A 21,407-nucleotide genomic window follows, 5' to 3' on the forward strand; every position below is an offset into this window, starting at 1 on the left:
TCTCCAGTCTTACTAAACGATTAATCTCCAACCCCAGATGGCTCGATCATGAAACAACCACGTATTTTTGATTAATAATTTTAATTCAGTTGCGACTCCTACTGGACCCAGGGCAGAATAACAATTTTATGGATTGGAAATATCTACGTAGCCACATGATTATTCTCGTTCTAATTTTCTAGTTTTAATTTTGCCACATGTCATGATGCAGGCACCTAGATACATTTTCTCTGATCACCTAATACCGTAGACAAGACAATCCAACAACATGTCTTAAAAGCGAGAAATGAGAGATATAACCGAATTTAAATTGACAATCAGATGCCCTGATATGTTGAAAAATTTAAGTTGCTCGTTGAAAAGAGTAACTTGTGTGTGTGTTGGACCAGTCTGCTCAACATAAAACTAGATACTAAACCTAGATACTAAACATAGATCATAATTTTAACTCAACCTGTATGAGGTCTCTGGAAAAGAAAGATAGATAGATAGATAGATAGATAGATAGATAGATAGATAGATAGATAGATAGACGGACGGACGGACAGACAGACAGACAGACAGATAGATAGATAGATAGATAGATAGATTTTACACATCCAGTCAACTTTCTATTTACCCTACAACACTTCAGTGAGGTTGTCAGGACTGATCAATATCAGTCTATAATATGAGTAAGCATAAATTGATTATGGTTGTAACTACATTATGATTATGGTTAATAGTCAGGCTTAGTTGCTTCAAGCTTTGACAAAAATGCTTTTGCTTAATTGACTGGACCAAATTCAGTTGAATTTCTCAACATATTTTATAGTCCTTGCGCTATTATACTTAAGTTCGTCATCGCTGTCTCTATGAAAGCAGAAAAATATTTACACAACAATAGGTCTACCTTCTTTTATTTATTTATTTATTTATTTATTTCCACAAATTCAGACATTGTGCGCTCTGGTGAAGCCACAAAGTTATTACATTCCAGAACGGTAGATGGCGGCAAAGCTTTGATTTGATCTGTCGGTCTTTTCGTATACAGTGCGAAGAAGTTCATCGCACACATGTGGAACCTGAGGTGCCGTGCTGAAACAAGGCAAGTACCTTATAAAGATATCCATTCGTTGTAGTTTCTGGATAGATTGTATTGACATATATACTCCAGTTTGTGGTGAGTTGTCCTTTGTTTCTGAAAATGGAGAACGTGAAGTCAGCCTTAACAGGATGGTCCACGAAGTTCAATTTAGCTAGCTATCCTGGTCGCATAGCTACCTGTGTACATACATTGCGTTCTCAAAGTCATAATGTAGTCATGCAGGATCGTAAAATCGCGTTTGTCATCACTGTTAGTTCAGATTTTTAATTTACTGACATCAGGTTTCTGACCAGTCGTGACAGTTTTGATCGTTAACCAAATAAGTGCATGTCTGTTTAGCCACGTGAATGCTTGAAAATGCCCACACATTGAAGTTGGAGCTATTTAATCGCGAGCTCTGTGTAATCACTTTGGTGTCTTTAAATGTCTCAGGAATCATTCAAGATGACATCTTTAGCCCACCAACTGAAGCGGCTTGCCTTGCCGCAAAATGATCCAAATCTTTTTACCCGTCGGGAGGTTGCCTCTCTCCTCTTTGACCCTAAGGAGGCTGCTAGTATGGACAGAAGTACCTTCTATGCGCTTGGTAAGCCATCATAAGAAAAATCTAGTTCAGCCTGCCGAACTGAGTTAATAGAAAGTGGAGTTCAATCTGTCAATCTTTAGTATGACCACAACAATAACAATTATGCTAACAGTCAGCAAGGCAACACTTTATTGCAACCTCCAATCTGGTGAATTTAGCCTCTTTATGACTGCCAGATGATAAGTTTTTATCACTGTGCTCATTTGTAATGGTCTACACATATAACCATTGTCTTTTTCGTGTATTGGCAATTGTTAGGTTGCACTGGATTAGATGAGCTGCTTGGCATTGAAGCAGCATTCACAGAGTTTCAGGAGACGTTATTTAACCCTGCCTCTTTGGGACTGGAGCGCAGTGTGCAGTCTAAAGAGGTCAACCAGAAACTGGACAAGGGAATTTCTCTGTTCCTCACACGCGTCTCACCTTACTTCTTGCTCAAGCCAGCACTTAAATGCATCGAGTGGCTCATTCACAGGTGATTTTCTTTCTTTATTTCACCAAGCAACCACTTTATACTGTCATTACGGTTTTCAGTTCATGCTTTATTTATCAAGCGCATAATTTCAGTGAGAATTTGTTGTATCTAATGTACTTTTTTGTCTTGCATAATTATAATTTTCCCCAGTGTGCATTCATGGGTTCAGATACACTCAGTCGTTAACATGTTTTTGTTTTTTTTTCCCCCTCTCAAATTCCTGGCAGGTTCCACATTCACTTGTACAACCCAGACAGTTTAATTGCCTGTGCCTTGCCATACCATGAGACCAAAATGTTTGTCAGAGTTATACAGCTGTTAAATATAGAGGATCCTACACACAGGTGGAACTGGCTACATGGGCTTCAGGTATTCCATCTTATCTGTCATATGTGCATTCTTTCAAGAGAGATGGGAGTCAGTCGGTGTGAATGGGAAAGAAGTTGGACAATGATGTTCTGGTTTTCCTTGAGTTGCCATTCTTTGCCTTTTTTTTATGTTGGAGAAGAGCTATGCACTAAAGTACCAAATAAATACCAATTTAGGAAAACATGATTCAGAAAAAAGCAAACATGTTGTGACATTTTATATCTGTTTATATCAGAGGCACGACAGATCCCCGTAAATAAACATTATTTAATAAAAATCTCATGAATGTACATGTATGTCAGTCAACTTCAGTTATTTTTTTTTCTTTATTATACTTTGGAATAGAGATGTCATAAATATCACAACATTTTTGACATTTATGACACAGTGGAGCGTTCCATAGAAAAGGAAGAATCTAAAACATCACTGTCTAACTTTGCTCCCTTAGAGCAAGTCAGAAGAGGGTTGATATTTTTCTTATGTTTTATTAGAATAAAATAACAGGCGAACACATTGCATGTTTTCAAGTTCATTGGAAGTGTTTTTTTTTTAAACAAGTTGATGTATATGTCCTGCTGTTTGATGACTATATTATCATTGTTACATTTACAGAAACCTGGGGTCCCTCTGGCTAGAGGTACTCTTCTCACTCACTGTTATAAAGATATGGGCTTCATGGATTTCATTTGTACTATGGTCACCGATTCTGTCAAGGTAAGAAGTCAGAATATCTGTCTATACATATACTATATGTCTGTGATTAAAAAATGCTGTTACTAAGTCGCAAATGTTCTGTTTTGGATTTGTAATATCTCCATCTAAAATCAAATGTAATACTTTGCTGCCAAGTGAAAGAGATTTTACTCTTAAATATACTGTTACACAAGCAGTTGTTTACTAGCTGCTAGCAGACTAGGTCGTTACTTTATAGATGATTTCCCTTCCTCAAGGAAAAATAAAGTAATGGAAGCGGTCGGTTAAATAATTACCTTTTTTTTTTTATTACAGGCCTACACTGGATTTGTTCAGGATGGCAGCTGTGCCCAGCTGCGAGTTATTTTCTCCTTCTATGCTTCGACCATTGTACCTGCTCTGGAGGCAGTGGAGAAGATCACAGACTCCATCATAGCCAAGTTACTTCCCTACGTGCAACTGGTAAAACCCAAATTGAAAAGATCTACTGAGTTTTTTAAAAATGTGTTAATGAAGTAGCGCAGCAATAAGATGCTAAGTGTGGATGTTTATGGATTCGCATAGCACAGCTACAAGATTAAATCCATATGTCACTGTGACTTTAAGCTATCCTTTCAAACATACCATCATTTATTTCTCTAATAAAGAGTATACAAGACTGCACAGAGAAAATCTAATCTGTATTTATCTCCTGATTCTACCTGATATCTGATATCTATCTGCAGGGTCTGAAGTCGGCTTTGTCTGACTATAAGGCTGCCTCCTACATGATTGTGTGCCAGTTGGCAGTGAAGGTGGTGATGGAGGCCCATCTGGTGGATGCATTGGCAGGGCAGCTCAGCAGGTCCTTGTGTAAAACTCCAGTGCTAGCCAGGGAGGGCCTGGGTTGCCTCATTGTTCTCCTGCAGAATCAGAAAGAAATTGCAGTTGGTCCAAAGTGAGTTTCCCAGACTTATGTTTATGTATTGAAGGAAATATATATCTGTTCTTTGATTTTGGAAGAAGAAAATCTTCTGTTTGTTTGGTCAGTTTCATAAAGAAAATTAGAACAATTTAAGTAGTCCTCATACCACTTTTTATGTTTCTTATTCATACTCTATTTGACCAACTAAAGAGAATGTTTTCCACCTAGTTGCTAAAATCCTCTATAATTTACTTTCATTGAGTTGTAATCCTTTCACTCTGATTTTTTTCGCTCTTCTTTGCAGAGTGTTTAGATACTTGTGTTCCGTGACCTCTCTGGTGCCTGCGCTGCAGGACATAGCAGCAGTTCATGACGTCAGCCCCTTGCTCCGTTGCCTTCTCCCCCATCTCATCCGTAGTGTTGTCACACAGAGTGGTCAGTATCTCTCTCGATGTTTCTCAGATTCTGTAGCGCCGGTTAGTTTTTATTATTTAGACTGAATTTTCTACATCATTCGATACACTGTGCCTTCAGAAAGTATTCGCATCCTTACATTTTTTTCCAACATTTTTGACTTCTTGCAGATTCTTAATAAATTGTATTTCTGTTTATTTGGAAATATTTTGTGCATTAAGATACTAAACTGAAATGTTCTGAATTGATAAGCACATAAATGAAACCGCATTAAATCAGAAACCACATGGATCATCTGTAGATTGCAGAACAGAATGTAGTGAACTCTGAGACTGAAGATTGTGTAGTCTGGTGAGGAGGATTATAATTTGTGGTCTGGTTATAAACTCCTGTGCGTTGTTGGTATAACTGATAGTAACATGCTTGTTTTAGTGTAGGACTACTTTTTGAAGCCAGGGTTGTTAACTGAGGCTGCATCTTCCGAAATGCTAACCCAGTACCAAATGCTGTCTTATGTAGTCAAACTGTCATGGTCATGATATGTTCAGTCTGGTGCACGTTTCTCTCTCCCTGACAGATGAACAGATGAATGAGGAGGACTCAGAGAAGACAAACCACAGCAGTCTCTTTGACTCCATCCTCCAGAACCTTCCACTCACCAACGGCCTGGAAAACACTGTCGCCAAGTAAAAACAGCTACATTCAACTAAAGTTACTGAATATTAAATTCATATGTAATGCAGACCCAGACCCTTTGGATTAAACAGTGAACAGAGATAAATATTTTGGAAGCTGTTCTTTTAGTTATCTGTGGGTAGTGTCTGCCTCTGAAGGGCCTTGAATCTCTCTCACACACAGACTTCTTCTTGAGGAATATCTCTCTCATGGCATCCAGAGTCAGCTCTCTGCAGATCAAATCTCGGCCCTTAATCAGAGGATGCAGCCGTTTGTCCGACTCTTTGAATCCAAGTAAGTTTTTGCTGAAGTTCAAATGTTGTGAAATAAGCGGTTTTTTTTTTTTTACTAAACCAGAGATACACAAATAATTTCTGTTGCAGTTCTTCATTGTGTTCCGACAGCCACTGATTTTCTTCCTCCTACCTCGGTGCTTAACTTGACAGTCAGTGTTTATAATTTAATACTGCCTGTTCTGCCAGGTACCCAGGGGCTTTGGACAGAGTCCTGGAGAGCTATGTTAGTGATCCATCATCTGAACAAGACAAGAACATCTTTCACCAGTTCATCTCTCTCACCATGAGCAGTGGGAAATATAAGGTAGGGTTAGCATGAGTTGAGACTGAAATGTGTGAGCTGATTGATGTTTCGTCATTGGAAGCGTGTTCAATACATTTGTGTTCTCAGATCTGTAGACAATGCGGTGTGCTTAAGCTTTGCGTTCTGTGAGGGATGAGTTCTTATCGTATGACTAAACATTTAATGAGACCTTGTACTGTGTTTTTTTGTAATGCTGTGATCAGATCCTGGCTGATTCAAACACATCTCTGGTACTGAGTCTGAATCATTCACTTCCCACTGTGAGGAACATGGCTCTGGACTACATCAAAGAGACCCTCTCCTCAGGACAGGTGAGTGTATATGCACCGCACCCTTGTCTTTGATTACGATTTAGACTGCTGTGTGGTGAGGACTGAACCCCTAGGATGATGCACAGTCAGACCTACATCAACAGCTATTAAACTGTTTTAGGGGTATCAGGAGTTGTGCTGTAATGTTCTTGGCTGAACCTGTGTGTTTTGGCAGGAGGATTTTGAGGAGGTGTTTCTGAGGGACGCGTTACTGGAGCGAATGAAGGACGATGTGCCAGCGGTGGTGCGCGGAGCCCTCGCCGCCGTGGAGGTGAGAAGACTGGTTTGCTTCGCCTTTTTTGGTCGCTCGTGTCGTGTGATTTATTTCTCTCCGTTAAAGAACTAAGCTCATTGCATGTTCGCATTTTCCTCCACAGCTGTATTTTGATCGCATGGATTCGGAGGAAACCGTGAGCAGTTTGCTCTCCCTGCTCCACAGGGTCAGCGTCTTAGAGACGACAGACTGGTAAGTAGCACAGTCAGCAACTGTGGGTATGAACTTTCTAAATAACAGTCACTTCACTGAAAAGAGATGTACATTTTGAAGGGTTTGTAATGTACAAAGAGAAGGCCTGTACGTGTTTGTTTCTGTGTTTTAAGTCATCAATGTATATTACATGTCATGCAGTGGCCATATGTTGATGTAGTGTATGTGAAATGACCACTACGATATTATGAAATCAAACATGTTAAAGAGTGCAGGGGAAGTTTTGCCCTCTTTACAGCTTTATTTGCACTCATGAATTTTTTATCGCCGCAGGTCTGATGTGTTGAAAGAGACCATCCGAGTTCTTGATGACCCCCGTGTTGTCAAGGGCAACCCTGACCTGCAGGCCCGTATTTACTGGGAGATGCTGCCTTTCCTGGTAGTGACGTCTCCCGACTCAGATTCGGCCGAGCTGGAGCTGTCCTCCCATGTGGCTCAAACCACTCTGTTCTCCCAGCATCCCCTCACACAGGGCTGGGTCAAGGGTAGCTATGTAATCCTGCAGTTAGAAATTCCCTTGAAAGTTAACAGTCATTGGAAAATGAAAAATCCTGCACTGAAGACTGAAGCTTCTGTGAGAGGGTTGTTGTGTGTTTTGGTTCATTTCTGTGAGTGTTTAGTGAATGTTGTCTTTGACAGTGCTGCAGGATGTGTTGAAGAAAACCGCTCAGGCTGATGTCATAGGAGTGGCCAATCAGATGCTCATCACAACTCTGACTAAAAACCTGGCCAGCATGGATCCCTCCACCAAACGCAGTACTGTAAGGATGATGATCTGTAAAAAAAAAAAAAAAGAAAGATTTTCAAAGTCTTTTATTTGTACACGTCTGGGAGAGTAGAACTGAAGAAATTTAGTTTTAGTCTCTCAGTTGAATTTTGACAGGGACGCTAACCAGACTTTCAGTTTAGGCTTCATAAATTCAAAACTTAGAGGATTGACAGAAACCTCCACAATTTAACTGTGTGTGTGGGTTGATTTTGACATCGGTGTCTTGTTTGTCCCTCAGATGGAGTGTATGTGTGAGGCGCTGGGCAGACTGAAGGACAGTGTTAGAGACAGAGTGGCGTTTGTGGTCTTTTGTCATGCTCTGAGACAGGGCCTGGAGGCTCTCTGTGAGAGTCAGCACCTTCACACTGTCCAGAGAGTCTACAGCCTTCTGGAACCTTCCTTACTGCAGCTCCTCACTATGGACTCCACAGAGGTACGGGAACTGTAGACGCATATACACCAGTGTCGCGGTGTCTTTGTCCATTCCCCTCTAGTTTTGTTTCTCGTCAGTCCCGTTTCTCTTCAGGTCTGTCAGTGCGAAGAGATATGTTGTGTCAAATAGCCCATATGCAGTAAATTATACCTGTATGTATACCTGTGTGTCCGTGTGTGTCCAGGTTTATGATGATCCAATGGACTCGTCTTTGCCACTGTGTGAATGGTTGGGAGAATACCTCTACCAGCTGCGTTCAGGAGGCAGAGCTGAGAGAGTCCATGGCCTCTTGCTCCTTTCTCTTCTCAAACTATTCATTACCTCCCTCAAATGCCCACAGGCCACGTTTAAAGGTGCAATGCTCATTCTCTACCTGTATAACCCGTCTAACTAATCTGTCTGACCATTAGCGCTGAAGAACCCTCATGATTCAGGTGGCAGTGCTTCATATGATTCACTGAACAAACTTTATGTTTGAACTGTTAAAGTTACTTTTACCCCACATACAACTAGGTGTCATGTGGAAATATCATTTATCTGACCTTTATTATTTTATGTGGTTATGTTATGCATCTTGTAAGAGACTTTTGTGAGTGTAAAATTTGGCTATTCATTCACAGTCCTCAGAGCTGTGTGGCTAATTGTGCTAATTAATTGTCTGCGTTATTCAGTACTGTTTAATGACACTCGTAAGACTGACTGTGGTTTGTATGTTTGTCATTCAGGTGAAACCTGGTGGAACCCAGAGAAGCTTGACACCAACACGTGCTGTTACCTGCGTTTACTGTGTCATCTATTTGAAGTCATCGTGTCAGGGGCCAGTCAAGGGCCTATGGCCCTTAACTTTAGGGCCCTCCTGCAGCCGTTACTTCAGGTACTTCATTATGCTAGTTATGCCAGACACAGTTCAGATTTTTCAAGAAAGGTCACCTAGGTTGAGCAGGTGCGTAAGGTATTGTGAAAAATTGTGAGACAGTGGAAGATTAGTGACTTAGACACAGTTATTGTTTCACAGTTTGGTGATCTTTGAGAGAATCTTTGAACTGATAACTTCTTTGTAAATATACGCACATAGTTTTGAAACTGCTATGTTTTTTTTTTTTTTCTTTGAAGGTGCACTTGAGCGATCCTCTTGAGCTCTTCCGGTTCCTGTCCCTGCTGTGGGGCTACAGCTGTAACCTTGGAGACCAGCTGGACTGTAAAGTGAGCGCTGTCCTGCAGACCCAGGCGCTGTACGTGGGCAAAGCTTTGCTCAGTACCCAGACCGTTAAAACTCTCAACCTACTGGCCTCTACTTCATCACCAGGTACCACCTACACAGATTTAATTTTCTATTCATCGAATTAGTTTCTGCTCACTGCTGAAACTGGATGTGCATGTATGAACATGGAGTAGGAATTGGAAAGACCTCAGTTTTAGAATTTGAACCAGGGGAGCAGTTCTTGTTCAGCTCTCTGTCTGTGCACCTAATGCGTCCAGGCATACAGGCACACTCATCATGTGTGGATTAACATCAGTGTGACTGTGTGTTTCCCCGCAGTGGTACCATCTCTGCTGGTGTGTCTGTGCTCCAGAATATCTGAGGTGCGCAGAGCTTCTGTAGCTGTCCTGCAGGCCTTGTTGGGGGTCACAGGCTCTCCATATCACCCCCTGGTGGAGAGGTTGCTCAAAAGCACAGAGGAGCTGGTGGCTGATCCTATGTATCTCAGACAGGTTAGTCACAGGGGAACACTTACAGTCATACACAGTAATGGTGTCTTGTATGTTCACCTCACATATTCCATTTTCTGTTAATCCGGTCCAGACTATCATCTCAGTACTGCATGTTGTTAGTGTGCTCAGTCGGCACTATAAAATCCATGACTTGACCAGAATGTTCTTTGCTCTTAGATAGCTTGTACAATATTTGTTCTGTTCAGTTGGAAAGGTCCTGAAGCTTTCAGTTTCCAATTTTAATATATTAAATGAGTGACTTAGTTGAATATCAGTGAACTGAAGTCTAGTATTGTGTGGTGTTCAGATCCTAGGTAAGATCTATGAAGAGGCCATCTCAGAGAAGAGAAAGAGCAAACTCTTAGCATCTCTGGAGCAGCTACTGCAGTGTGTCCAGTCTGCCAGCTGCCCATCCTACACAGCCAAAGCCCTGCTCAGAGCCCTGCAGGAGGTCAATGGAGAGGTAGGAGAAAACTATCTATTAAACTCTTTATTTGAAGTATGGGGGACAGTAGTTGGTGCAGATTTTAGATTGACATAAGACTAGTATGTTTTTGTCATCGGTTATTGTCGTATTAATACCTCCGTGCTGTGGTAATGGGTAGTTAGACGTCGTTCTTCTTCGGAAAGTCGCTCTAGTTTAAATCTTGACCGTTCTCTTTGGTTCAGCCCGTGTTGGCTGCTCTGGTGCCTGCGTTAGAGTGTCTGCTGGACGAACGTGGTCCAGACACCCCCTCCCTTCTGCCAGACGAGGCCCTGCTCCTGCAGCTGCTGCTTGGCAAGTACACTGAACAGTCTGCTCCTCTCCTGGCCCGTGACTCCAGAAGCCTGGAGGTCTTCATCAAGGCGATGGGAACTGCCGATCAGCCCCACCCTAATCTACCCAGCTTCCAGATCATAGCCCTGGAGCAGGTGAGAGTTGTAGCACATCGATCAAGTCTGGTGCTCATGACTATTTTGTTGATTTCATGAGTCGCGCCTCAAAGCTTGAGTTATCACTTATGCAACAGACTGCTTCTTAAGGCTGTATGCTTGTTTTGTATTCTGCCTGTCTTGGAAGTAGCTTTGGATAAAAGTGTCTGCCAAATGAAAAAATGTAAATATAAATCTGTCTTCGCTTTAGTTTGCCCAGACCACATCAACAGATTCCTCTAATATCAGCGTAATAACGACTTTATCTGACTTTTTTTTTTTCCCCCCATTTGTGATGTTTGCGACTTCTTCCTTAGTTGTGACTTTCGTGACTTTCTCTCTACTTCCTTACATCCACCCACAGATTACTAAACCATTCTTTGCTGCCCTGGGAGATGAGAAGATCCAGCAGAAACTTCTGTGTGTGATGTTTGATATGTTGGTGGAGAACAAAAACCCAGTCTGTGCCCAAACCATCAGTAGCGTCTTCAAAGGGGTGTGTAGCCAAACAATAAAATAACAAGTACTTACGGATTCATAGTGGAATCTGTTAGTTTGTTTTTCTCTTTCTCGGCATTAGAGAAGACAGCTAGCCCTTAGGGATGCCTGTTAAACAACTCTGAGTATGTATCTGTTTTCTGTAGATTACAGTGGATGCAGAGTTGGTGGCCAGAGAGTTGAGCCCTCCAGAAAAACCTAAAGTCTCAAGCACGCTGCAGCAGACTCGCAGGAGCAAGATGTTGCAGAAGTGAGTAACCCGACAAATATTTGGACAAAAGGATGACTTTTTTTTTTTTTTTAATTTAAGAAAATCATCTCAAAGGACAGGTGTTTTAACGTACTGCATTTAATCACGTCTATATTATTTATATTTTAACTCATGGTTATATTGCAAACTATTAAACATTTGTGTCCACCTTTTCAATTGTTAGGAAAGCTCAGGAAGATGCTACAGTGACACCTGAAGAGGGCGCTGTGTCCTGGCCCAGGGTTACGCTGATTCTGGAGCTGCTCCAACACAAGAAGAAGCTGAGGAGACCTCAGTTACTGGTACCTCCACTCTTCAGCCTCCTCTCCAGGTAAAACAAACAGCTCAACGTGATGTGAAACAAATACTAACCATCGTTCCGTACAGTACTCTCTGTATTTTATCTGCTTTGTTCTACTTCAATATAGTCAAATCCTTTTGTCTTAGAAACAACCAATGAATGTTTGGCCGTCTGACATGTCTCTCTGTCCTGAAGGTGTCTAGACCCAGCTGCAGCAGAGCAGGAAAATAATGAATACACCAAACAGCTGATCCTTAGCTGTCTGCTGAACATCTGCCAGAAACTCTCTCCTGATGGAGGGCCAGTCAGCAAGGGTACAGCCCACCTCTCACATATCTAACATAACTCCAACATTCACACCGCGTTGCATCACTTATATTTAACTACAGTGGTGCCATTGAGTAGCCTTGCTCCTTTTCTAGGCTCTCATTCTGTAATTGGAGTGGTAGAGACAGGTGGTGCTGCACCACAACTGGAGCACTTTGTCTCTTTCAAAAACACATTGGCAACGGTGAAATGCCTTCCCTGGGATTTGAACCAGTCACTCACTGAGCGCTAGTGTACAGATCTAACCCAGCCAGCCATGCAACATCAACAACAACAGCAAAAAAAATGACATTCCCATTTTTACTTCTAAGATGTCATCGTTAAAATTATTTCTTTTTTGTTTTTTTAAATGAAAGAGAGTCTTTGATGAAATGGCAGCTTTCCCACTCTGTTTTTCACGTTTTAGCTCTGGCATTGCTTTTTCATGTTGTAAACATGAAGCGTAAGCTAAATCAGATATACAGCAATAGCACTGCTGCTACACTGCTCCCTGTCAGGAGTTTTGTGATGTGATTTGTTTTGCGTTTGTGTTGTGCAGACGTGTTGGATGAGGATAAATTTAACGTGGAGCTTATCGTTCAGTGCGTGCGGGCGTCGGCTGTTCCTCAGACTCATCACCACGCCCTGCTCCTGCTGGGCACTGTGGCGGGCATTTTCCCTGTGAGTTCTCCTCTACGCCTTTTCTTTCACATACATACACACTAATCATAAATGCTTATGATAAAATTCCACCTCTCAGAGACAAAAGTGAGCCCCTGCAATATCCTATATATAGGATCCTTTATCTGCTGCACTTTAGATCGTATTTTTTTTAACAGGGGCGTGTAGAAAAAGACAGTGAACACAATGTTCTGTTTTTCTCTTTCTTTCTGTCTCTCTCTTGATTTCCACCTCTTTTCCCGTTGTGCCATTGTGTGCGGTGAACTCACATCTGCTCTTCTCTTGTCTTCTCACTACAGGAGAAAGTGCTTCACAACATTATGCCCATTTTCACCTTCATGGGCGCCAGCATCATGCGACTGGACGACGCCTACAGTTTCCAGGTCATCAATAAGACCGTACAGACGGTCATTCCTGCTCTCATACAGGTGGGTTTGCTTGGCAAAGATCGGTGGATTTTACCGAGCCACTGAGGGAAACGTGGAAAGAATATTTCTCTACTCTGTTTTAAATTCTGCGTGTAGGAGATTAAGAGAATAATTTGTCTGTTGGGTGAATGTTAGCTGTCTGCGTGTGGATATGTGTTTCAGACGTAAAATTTGATATTCTTACTTTACCTTTTTAGGCTCATGAAGGTGAAGGTGCCAAGTCTGAGGGACATGTGGAGATTGTGGTGACTCGTATCATGCACGTGTTTACTGATGCTTTGCCCCACGTGCCCGAGCACAGACGCCTGCCCATCCTCGGCCAGCTGGTGGGCACACTGGGGCCTGCCCGCTTCCTCTGGGTCCTAATGCTACTCCTCTTCAAACAGCATGCCACGCACGCCGGTGCCAGCACCGGCGGAGCTGACAAAGTAAGTGAGCACAGTTTTGTTCAACACTTTCTTTTTTGGAGACTGTCCTTCACCAACAGCTACCTTGAGCCCTGGTTCTCGCCCTTTTCGGGGTCAAGTCTTTGACGGAGCTGACAGTGCTTGTTTCAGCCGTGGGAAAGTGATTCAGAATTATATTTAGAGAATGAAGGAAAGTTGTACATAGAGGTTTATACCTTTTGAGCATCTGAGTGAATGTACTGAAAGGTTGATGTTCCTTATCTGTGTCCAGGATGCTGCTCTGGAGGGTGATCTAGAGTTCTGGATCTGTGTGTGCTGTGAGTTTGAGGTTGAAGATCAGCTTACATCCCTCATCAAAATCCTACAGTATCTCATGGCCCTACCTCAGGACAAAGAAGAGGGTAAGAAACCAACTTCTGTTTGCTACCAGGTTACTCATATAGCTGAGAATACATTTGTGTTAACTTTTAAGATCAAGATTTCAGCCACATCCAAAGTATTTAGGTGTCCCTAGCATTTACACAGATGACTCCTAGTATTTTTAGCATGTAGTATGGTAGTATACTTCAGTACCTGACATTGGACTGAGGAAAAGTATAAATGAGTGTTTCTCCTAAGAATTGGACTCCGGGCTAAGCATTGAGCATAGAGAAGATCTCTTGAGCAGTGATCTGTTCTCTTTCCAGTTACTGAAAAGAAGAGAACTCGTGGAGGCAAGAGGAAAGAGACGATTGAGGATCTGATCTTTGACGTGGACAGTCACAGCGGAAAAGAGTTGCGGCATTTTACATTTCTCTCTGTGTCTTTCATGGCTCAGCTGCTGGCTTCCAACAGCTTTGTGGGAAAGGTAACAGACCGTCAAATCGCCGCTCACCACTTTGACATGAAATGCTCTCAGATGAAATATGAGTAACTCTGTCCGTGCGTCATGTACTTCACAGGTGGCTGACTCTGGAGATATCAGTGAAAGCAATTTACAGAATCTCCAGCAAAGGTAAGCCCTTTGTTTACCAGCCTGTGCTTTGAGGAAGCAACTTGGGTCATTTTTGTATTACGTTTGGAAATTGAGGCTTTTCTAAAGCTGAAAAAGGTGTTGCGTCAATAAATATCTTTCTGGGTGTTTTTCTTTTTTCAACTCTTTTTTTTTTTTTTTTTCTTTTGATCTGTCAGTATGCTGGAGGAGATCTTGCGCTACATCCACACTGTGGCCCGTGGCGTGGAGCAGAACTCTGATAAACCCACAGCAAAGTTCTGGAGAGCTCTGCTCAACAAATCCTATGATGTCCTGGACAAGGTAAGACCAACCACCTTCAGCCAAAGTGGATCTGTGTATGTAATCCCTGACTGCAGATCACATTATGGTAATAGATCACCTGGAGCATCACATGTTTATAAGTTATGACATCTCATCTCAGGTGAATGCCCTGCTGCCTACGGACACGTTCATCACGGTGGTGCGAGGGCTCATGGGTAATGAGCTGGCGTCGGTGAGGAGGAAGGCCATGGAACTGCTGAATAACAAACTGCAGCAGAGGACCCAGTGGGAGGAGGAACAGGTCAGCACAAACAATTATCTCAGCTCCCTAGTGAAAAATGTCGTTCTCTCTGTCAGTTTAAACCCTTACCTCAACAGTAGACTGTTTTTGACTTCCATACAGGGCAAATTAGGCAGAAATAGCCGCGACGCTGCGACAGACAACTCCGTAATGGCTATATGTTTGGTTTACTGTATGTTATGCCTACTTTGGACGTCGATTTGGATAAAAGCGTCTGTTAAATGAATAAATGTAAAAGTAATGTAAATAGTAATGAGACAGTGTAGTTATAAAGTTAATGATTTTTTTTTTTTGTTAATTAGGACATTGAGTATTGCCTGACCCTCACATGGCTTGTCAGATGCAGATAACTTTTGTAAGCACTGTAATTGTTGAGTTTCTATATTAACCTCCTGAAGCGTCTTTCACAGGTGACGGGGCTGTTGAACTTGATTGGAGACCTGCTAAGTATAGTGGGTAGGAGTCACGGACAGGCCGGCGCCGAGGAGGAGGATGAGCAAGCCATTAACAGACAAACTGCCCTGTATAGTCTGAAACTGCTGTGCCGTAATTTTGGCTCTGGCCACCCAGAGGTGTTTGTGCCAGTGCTGAGTCGTACTGTGGAGCTGGTGGCTTCTGTGGAAGAGGAAAAGAACGTGATGGGCAGTGCGCTGCTGTGTGTGGCTGAGGTGACCAGCACACTGAAGGCTTTGGCCATCCCACAACTGCACAGGTACAGAAAGAGTGAACCCACACACACCTCTGGCAGTTGACACTGGGATGAATAGAGATCTTTTAAATAGTTTATATAGCTTTATATATGTTTAGACAAACCGCTTATTTGATTATCAAAGACTTGAAATCTAAAGGGAAATACATGTTGTCCAGTGTGGTTCTTCATTAATGCTGTGTCTTTGCGTCTGTGTGTGTGTGTTGTGTGTGTGTGTGTGTGTGTGTGTGTGTGTGTCAGGTTGATGCCGGCTGTGCTCCAGGCTCTGAAGGAGCGTAAGGAGCTGTTGTCTAATGAGATTTACCTTTTGAGTGCTGTCACAGCCCTGCAGCGTGTGTCAGAGACCTTGCCTCACTTCATTAGTCCCTACCTGCAGGACACACTCACACAGGTAAGCATTAAAGACACGCAATGACACACATCCACAATATTCAGGGTTAAAAGGTCATTTCAGTCACTGATATTAAAACGGATGAAATGTCCAACCTCTTCCCTCCAACCTCTTGACTCAAACATTATGTTGTTAATGTTAATGTTTTGGTCTAGAGTGACACTTGTTTGTTAGATTTTGTGAATTTGATGAAGGTCAGTTGTGAGTTTGGGCTGTGATGCTGTAAATCCAACAACTGTTTATTACATTTCTGATGTCTGTGTGGTCTCCTAGGTGACGCGTCTGACAGGCGTAGCGGAGCATCTCATGTCGTGTCCACAGCTGGCCGTGCGGCTTACGTCCCTCAAGACCACCCTCGCCACAAAGGTTCCCCCCAGGGTCCTAATGCCCACCATAGCCAAGTGCTACGGAAAAATGGTTGACTCAAAACAGGTTGGTCTGACTTTTAATGGGGAATCTATGTTAGAAATGTGTGTTTCAGTGTAGCTTGTAAAACTTTTTGCATTCACGAGTACTCTGACCAAGGAGTTCTGTTAGGCTGTGAAGAAGTTGAATACAGGTTTGAAGACTGTACATCTGGAAGGTTTGGTTTGAGTGGACTAAGAGTGGTTTGGGATAAATGGACATTGAGGATCTGTTTTGTTTTCTCAAAGTTTCTCCTCATTCTCCTGTGTGTATGTAGAACCGTATTGGTCCCCTGATGATCATCCTGAAAGAACACATCAGCCACATGGAGAAGGATCAGCTCAACTCCCACCAGTCAGAGCTGACTTCATTCTTCTTGTCTGCTCTTGATTTGCGAGCCCAACACTGTCAGGTATCACAATGTTTGTCTCTTTTAAAAACTCACAGTGGAATGTCAAGCTGCTTTACAAAAAAAGAAGTTATGCTGGAAAATTGAACACAGCTTTAAGTTGCATTGAGTACATAATTATGTATGTATATACTCTTTAACAGGGAGATCTGGAGAAGACTAAGGAAATTGAGGGCTATGTGATCGATAGTCTGTTGGTCATGGTTATGAAGCTGTCGGAGGTCACCTTCAGGCCTCTTTTCTTCAAGGTAAGCCACTCTGACATGTCCTCACTTTTAAGGTTTGAGGCATCAATGTTTTACTAAATCCCTTTTTTTTTTATGTCTAATCACCGTTTTGTTCAAGCTCCTTTTAAGTGTCAGTGGAAATGTATACAGTGTTTGCGCTTTAAACACTCATAATTGCTATAAAACAATCGAAGTTATGTCACCGTCAGACTTTTTGAGCTCAAAATGTTGAACTTGAGACCACAGGTCTGACATCCCACAGCTCCTGCTGTTCATTGCCTCCTCCTTTTATTCAGTTGTTGAACTGAAATGAATTTTGAATCATTTCCTCTTTTACGTAGCTGTTTGACTGGAGTAAGACAGACGGTGCGCCCAGAGATCGACTCCTTACGTTCTACAGACTGTCTGACTGCATTGCAGACAAACTTAAGGGGCTCTTTGTGCTGTTTGCCGGCCAGCTGGTCAAACCGTTCTCAGACCTTCTCCGCCAGCTCAATCTTTCAGTCACAGGTATGTGCCTCAGCCCCCCACAGAGAGAGAGAGAGTGTGTGTGTGTGTGTGTGTGTGTGTGTGTGTGTGGTTTTCATCTGCAGTGGTTTTCCTTCAGCACGAAAAGACATACAGTTATGTTAGTATTCATTTTATTTGGGACAGAAAGAGAGAATCTTTACTTTCAGTGAAGCTAATGCTATGGTTGTTTGAATCTGCTTTGTGTGTAAGATTTATTCACTTCTGGAGGACATGTGGGCACTACAAGCTTGAATTGGCTGTCAATGACTCAAAGAATGATTTCAAAGATAAAACACAGAAACATGTATCACCCATATTTGAGCAAACATAGTCAAAGCTGATTTACCAGACTGGAACAGCAGTGAATCCTATTTTGGTTTATCAGTATAGAGTATTCAACAGTGAAATGACTTACCAAACTGCAGTCTGCAGGAGTTGATCTGGAACAGCAAAAGGCCAGAGTTACCCTAATGCGCCTCCCTCTCCCTGGCTTGCTTGCCTTTCTCTGATAAGATGGCCACTCGTTCTTTTAATACCAGTATCATTACTGCTTCCACCCAGAGAAACCGTGCCCTAGTCCTGTCAAGACACAGCAATGGTGCCAAAGAATCTGTTGTCTGTATGTAGTGTTCAGCTTTCCACAATATACTTTTCCTTTTCTTCCGATCCTAGGTTAGGGCCTGTGCTACACACACACACACACACAAAGCAAACTTAACCTGGACTAAATTCTCCATACTTCTAAATATCTGCCAGTCTCTCTGTTGTACCAGTCATCTTAGTAGAGCTGGTTGCACATGTTTCTCACTGGGATGTTGCTTTTCTCTCTTGCTTTTCTCTTTTGATTGGCACAGAGGAGCCTTTCTTTGGCCAGGATGATGATGATGATGATGATGATGATAATGTAGTGAAGAGCTGTTTGCTGCTCCAGTTTGTGCTGGACTGCCTGCATAAGATCTTCCTGTATGACACGCAGCGCTTCCTCAGTAAAGAGCGAGCAGATGCTCTTATGGGCCCTCTGGTGGATCAGGTGAGAACTGCACTCTTCCCATCATTAATATTTAGCTATATTGTAAATGTAAATCTCTGTGATTGTGCACACACACTGTGAACAGTGAGCAGTGAATTTGTCCGTTGCATTTAACCCATCCAACACACCGGTAGTGAACACAGACGCAGGAGCAGCGGGCAGCATTCCTTTTTGTGCCTGGGGGGTATTGGGGGTTAAATGCCTTGCTCAAGGGTACACAGCCGTGGGTGTCAGTCCTGGGAATCGAACCGGCAACGCTTCTTTCACAGGCCCGGTTCTCTAACCTCTAAACTACGGCTGCCCCAAAAAGGCAACCCTTCACAAGCCCGGTTCTCTGACCTTTAGACCACGGCTGCCCCACGGTAACCTTGCCCAACGCTGGGCTCAAACCCACGATCCTGAAATTAAGAGCCTCGTGCTCTACCGACTGAGCTAGCCGGGTACAAAAAAAAAAGCAAATCCGGTAGAACTGAGTGCCACGGCACACTGGTGTGTCATGAGAGCTGCCCGGGTGAGCCGCAGGGAAAATTAACAGCCAATCACACCTTGCATGCAGCACAGCGACTTAGCTGCATTCAAAAGTAGCAGATTATAGCCCGCAGTTGTCCGCTAATAATTGCCATGCAGTGTAACTGAAAGGCATAGAAAGAAAATGGACAAATACTTAAAAAGGATGTCTGACCATGAACCTGACACATCCCCCTCTTGTAACGCCAAACAGAAAAAAAGAATTAAAGCAGTGAGCGACAGATAATACAATTATCAATACTTAAGCTATGGGTTCACGTTCACAGCAGATTCCTCTACTCCGGGTCCATTGTGCATTGTTAGCGGGGATTTTATATTTGTAATGCCATGGTGGTGTGCCATGGGATTTTTCCATAGTAAATAGTGTGCCGCAGGAGAAAATAGTTCAGGAAACAGTGTTGTAGAGATTGGCATTTGCCAGGATTTAGCCTAATTGGCTAGACAGGCCTTGACGTGTCCTTTGTCATAACCCGTGGTGTATTTGTCTGTCGTACCTGTTTGTAGTTGGAAAACATGTTGGGAGGTGAGGATGTCTATCAGACCAGAGTCACCAAGCACCTAATACCCTGCATAGCCCAGTTCTCTGTTGCTATGAGAGACGACTCACAGTGGAAAGTTCTCAACTATCAGATACTTCTGAAGACACGACACAGCTCCTCCAAGGTAATGCTACTGAAACAAACCTTATGATAAGATCTGTGGGAAAAGTCCATAAACCTCGATTGCACAAAACTTCTCTTTTTAGTGTGTGCAGGACAGTTTCAGAAATGAGCTTTGTATTTCACTGAATCTCTCTTTGTATACTTACAGGTGCGGTTCTCTGCCCTGCTCATGTTGCTAGAGCTGGCAGGCAAATTAAAGGAGAACTATATGGTGCTGTTACCAGAGACGATCCCATTCTTGGCCGAACTCATGGAGGGTAAGACCAGTAATTTGAATCCAGTCTCATGACTGGCCCACTAATATGTTAGGTTGTGACTTTGTGAGATATTGGCAGTTTTAACAGAGTTCCTCCCCTCATGTGTGAATGTATACTGGTTGGAGTTCCTTTACTCTATCACAGAGGATAGATGTGTTATATTTTTTGTGATTTTTTGGGGGAGGGATTTTTGTGATCTTACATAAGAATACTCAATCTCTTGAATTCTCATTGTCTGCCAAAGGAGTGTAGCCTGCTGACACAAGTTTGCTCTGTTCACATTAACAAAACTGGATTTAGTTTTTCTCTTCAGCTTCCTCGGGGGTAGTCTACCTGAATCTGCTTGACTTTGCTCTGGAGAAAATACGAATATTTTGTTTCTGTTATCTGTTGTTATGCTATGCTTGACTACTTTCAACCCTGCCACTAAGTGTGTATGTGTATAAACCTGATAAAAATGCGTTTGTCTTTCAGATGAATGTGAAGAGGTGGAACACCAGGTACAGAAAGTCATTCAGGAGATGGAGAACATCTTGGGAGAACCCCTGCAGAGCTACTTTTAACGGCTACCACCTCTTTGTGTTGTCGTATGAAGCATAAGATCTGAGCGTACTTTCTCTCTCCTGTCACCCAATCCTTAGCGTTATTATCTGCCCACGGTCAATTCTAGCCTCCTTGAGAAGAAGGGATAACCCCTACAAACATTCCTTATAAACTCTCCTGTGTCACTAGAGATCACAGAGACCACTTCACCACAGGTGCCATCCCATTTGAGGCTTTCTTCACTTTTCTAATACTCCAGCTTTACTCATTAACCAGTCCTTGGAATCGTGCGTCAGTCTGCTCATAAGGGCGGTCGTTGACATGGACGCTGAGGGCACCTTGACCCTTTGGGTTCATATGTGACTTATCACACTTGGATGTTGCCATGGATGTGCAGAAATAGATTTTAAGCAAGGCTGTATTTGTAAAAATATACAGAAATGAGTGGTTTGATTTTCCTTGTTGTTTTTAGAAGGAATGTTTTATGACATAGAATGATAAACATTGAATATTTTCTCTATTGATCGTGTTATGATTCTCAGTGTATGAATCAGTGAGACATATGAAACTATATAAAAGGTTTCATTAAAAAAAAACTGTTCAGAAAACTTGTCTTTCTTTTATTGAGTGAAAAAAATGTGTGTATTCAAAACTGTCATACCAGAGGCAATATGTTATGCACATAAGCTGTTCATCTATCTGCAAACATTTAGAAGACTACAGTTGAAGGCAAACAAACACACAGCAACAACAGCAAAAACTAGAATCGACGTTTTCCAAAAGTCCGTTAGAAATGGGTCAATGTACCTTTACCCAGACGGACCAACAAGCATCTGCAGGTGCCAGGCAGAAGGCTGCAGCCTCACTCTGGCTCTCTACTA

General features: G+C 42.5%; 2 protein-coding genes across 2 annotated transcripts in view; both read left to right on the forward strand.

Annotated features, from left to right (window-relative positions):
• Nucleotides 1-21,407, forward strand: part of LOC115811441 (zinc finger protein OZF) — an 83,398-nt gene that overhangs the window by 27,945 nt on the left and 34,046 nt on the right. The gene's annotated exons all lie outside the window — the stretch shown is intronic.
• Nucleotides 1,057-21,026, forward strand: heatr1 (HEAT repeat containing 1). Its single transcript, XM_030773629.1, has 45 exons — nucleotides 1,057-1,087; nucleotides 1,520-1,673; nucleotides 1,932-2,148; nucleotides 2,376-2,517; nucleotides 3,130-3,231; nucleotides 3,526-3,672; nucleotides 3,936-4,147; nucleotides 4,419-4,546; nucleotides 5,106-5,214; nucleotides 5,387-5,497; nucleotides 5,686-5,803; nucleotides 6,007-6,114; nucleotides 6,290-6,385; nucleotides 6,492-6,580; nucleotides 6,875-7,086; nucleotides 7,241-7,362; nucleotides 7,609-7,803; nucleotides 7,988-8,156; nucleotides 8,529-8,677; nucleotides 8,917-9,109; nucleotides 9,344-9,516; nucleotides 9,824-9,979; nucleotides 10,186-10,428; nucleotides 10,793-10,924; nucleotides 11,073-11,176; nucleotides 11,361-11,507; nucleotides 11,673-11,791; nucleotides 12,343-12,464; nucleotides 12,764-12,892; nucleotides 13,090-13,320; nucleotides 13,571-13,700; nucleotides 13,986-14,146; nucleotides 14,241-14,293; nucleotides 14,470-14,593; nucleotides 14,715-14,855; nucleotides 15,266-15,567; nucleotides 15,805-15,955; nucleotides 16,229-16,387; nucleotides 16,638-16,772; nucleotides 16,913-17,017; nucleotides 17,338-17,506; nucleotides 18,361-18,536; nucleotides 19,569-19,727; nucleotides 19,875-19,983; nucleotides 20,458-21,026. Exons 2-45 carry the CDS (start codon nucleotides 1,532-1,534, stop codon nucleotides 20,544-20,546), a joined length of 6,480 nt encoding a protein of 2,159 aa, XP_030629489.1. The 5' UTR covers nucleotides 1,057-1,087; nucleotides 1,520-1,531; the 3' UTR covers nucleotides 20,547-21,026.

Source organism: Chanos chanos, chromosome 5 (assembly GCF_902362185.1).
Source record: "Chanos chanos chromosome 5, fChaCha1.1, whole genome shotgun sequence".
Taxonomy (NCBI): domain Eukaryota; kingdom Metazoa; phylum Chordata; class Actinopteri; order Gonorynchiformes; family Chanidae; genus Chanos; species Chanos chanos.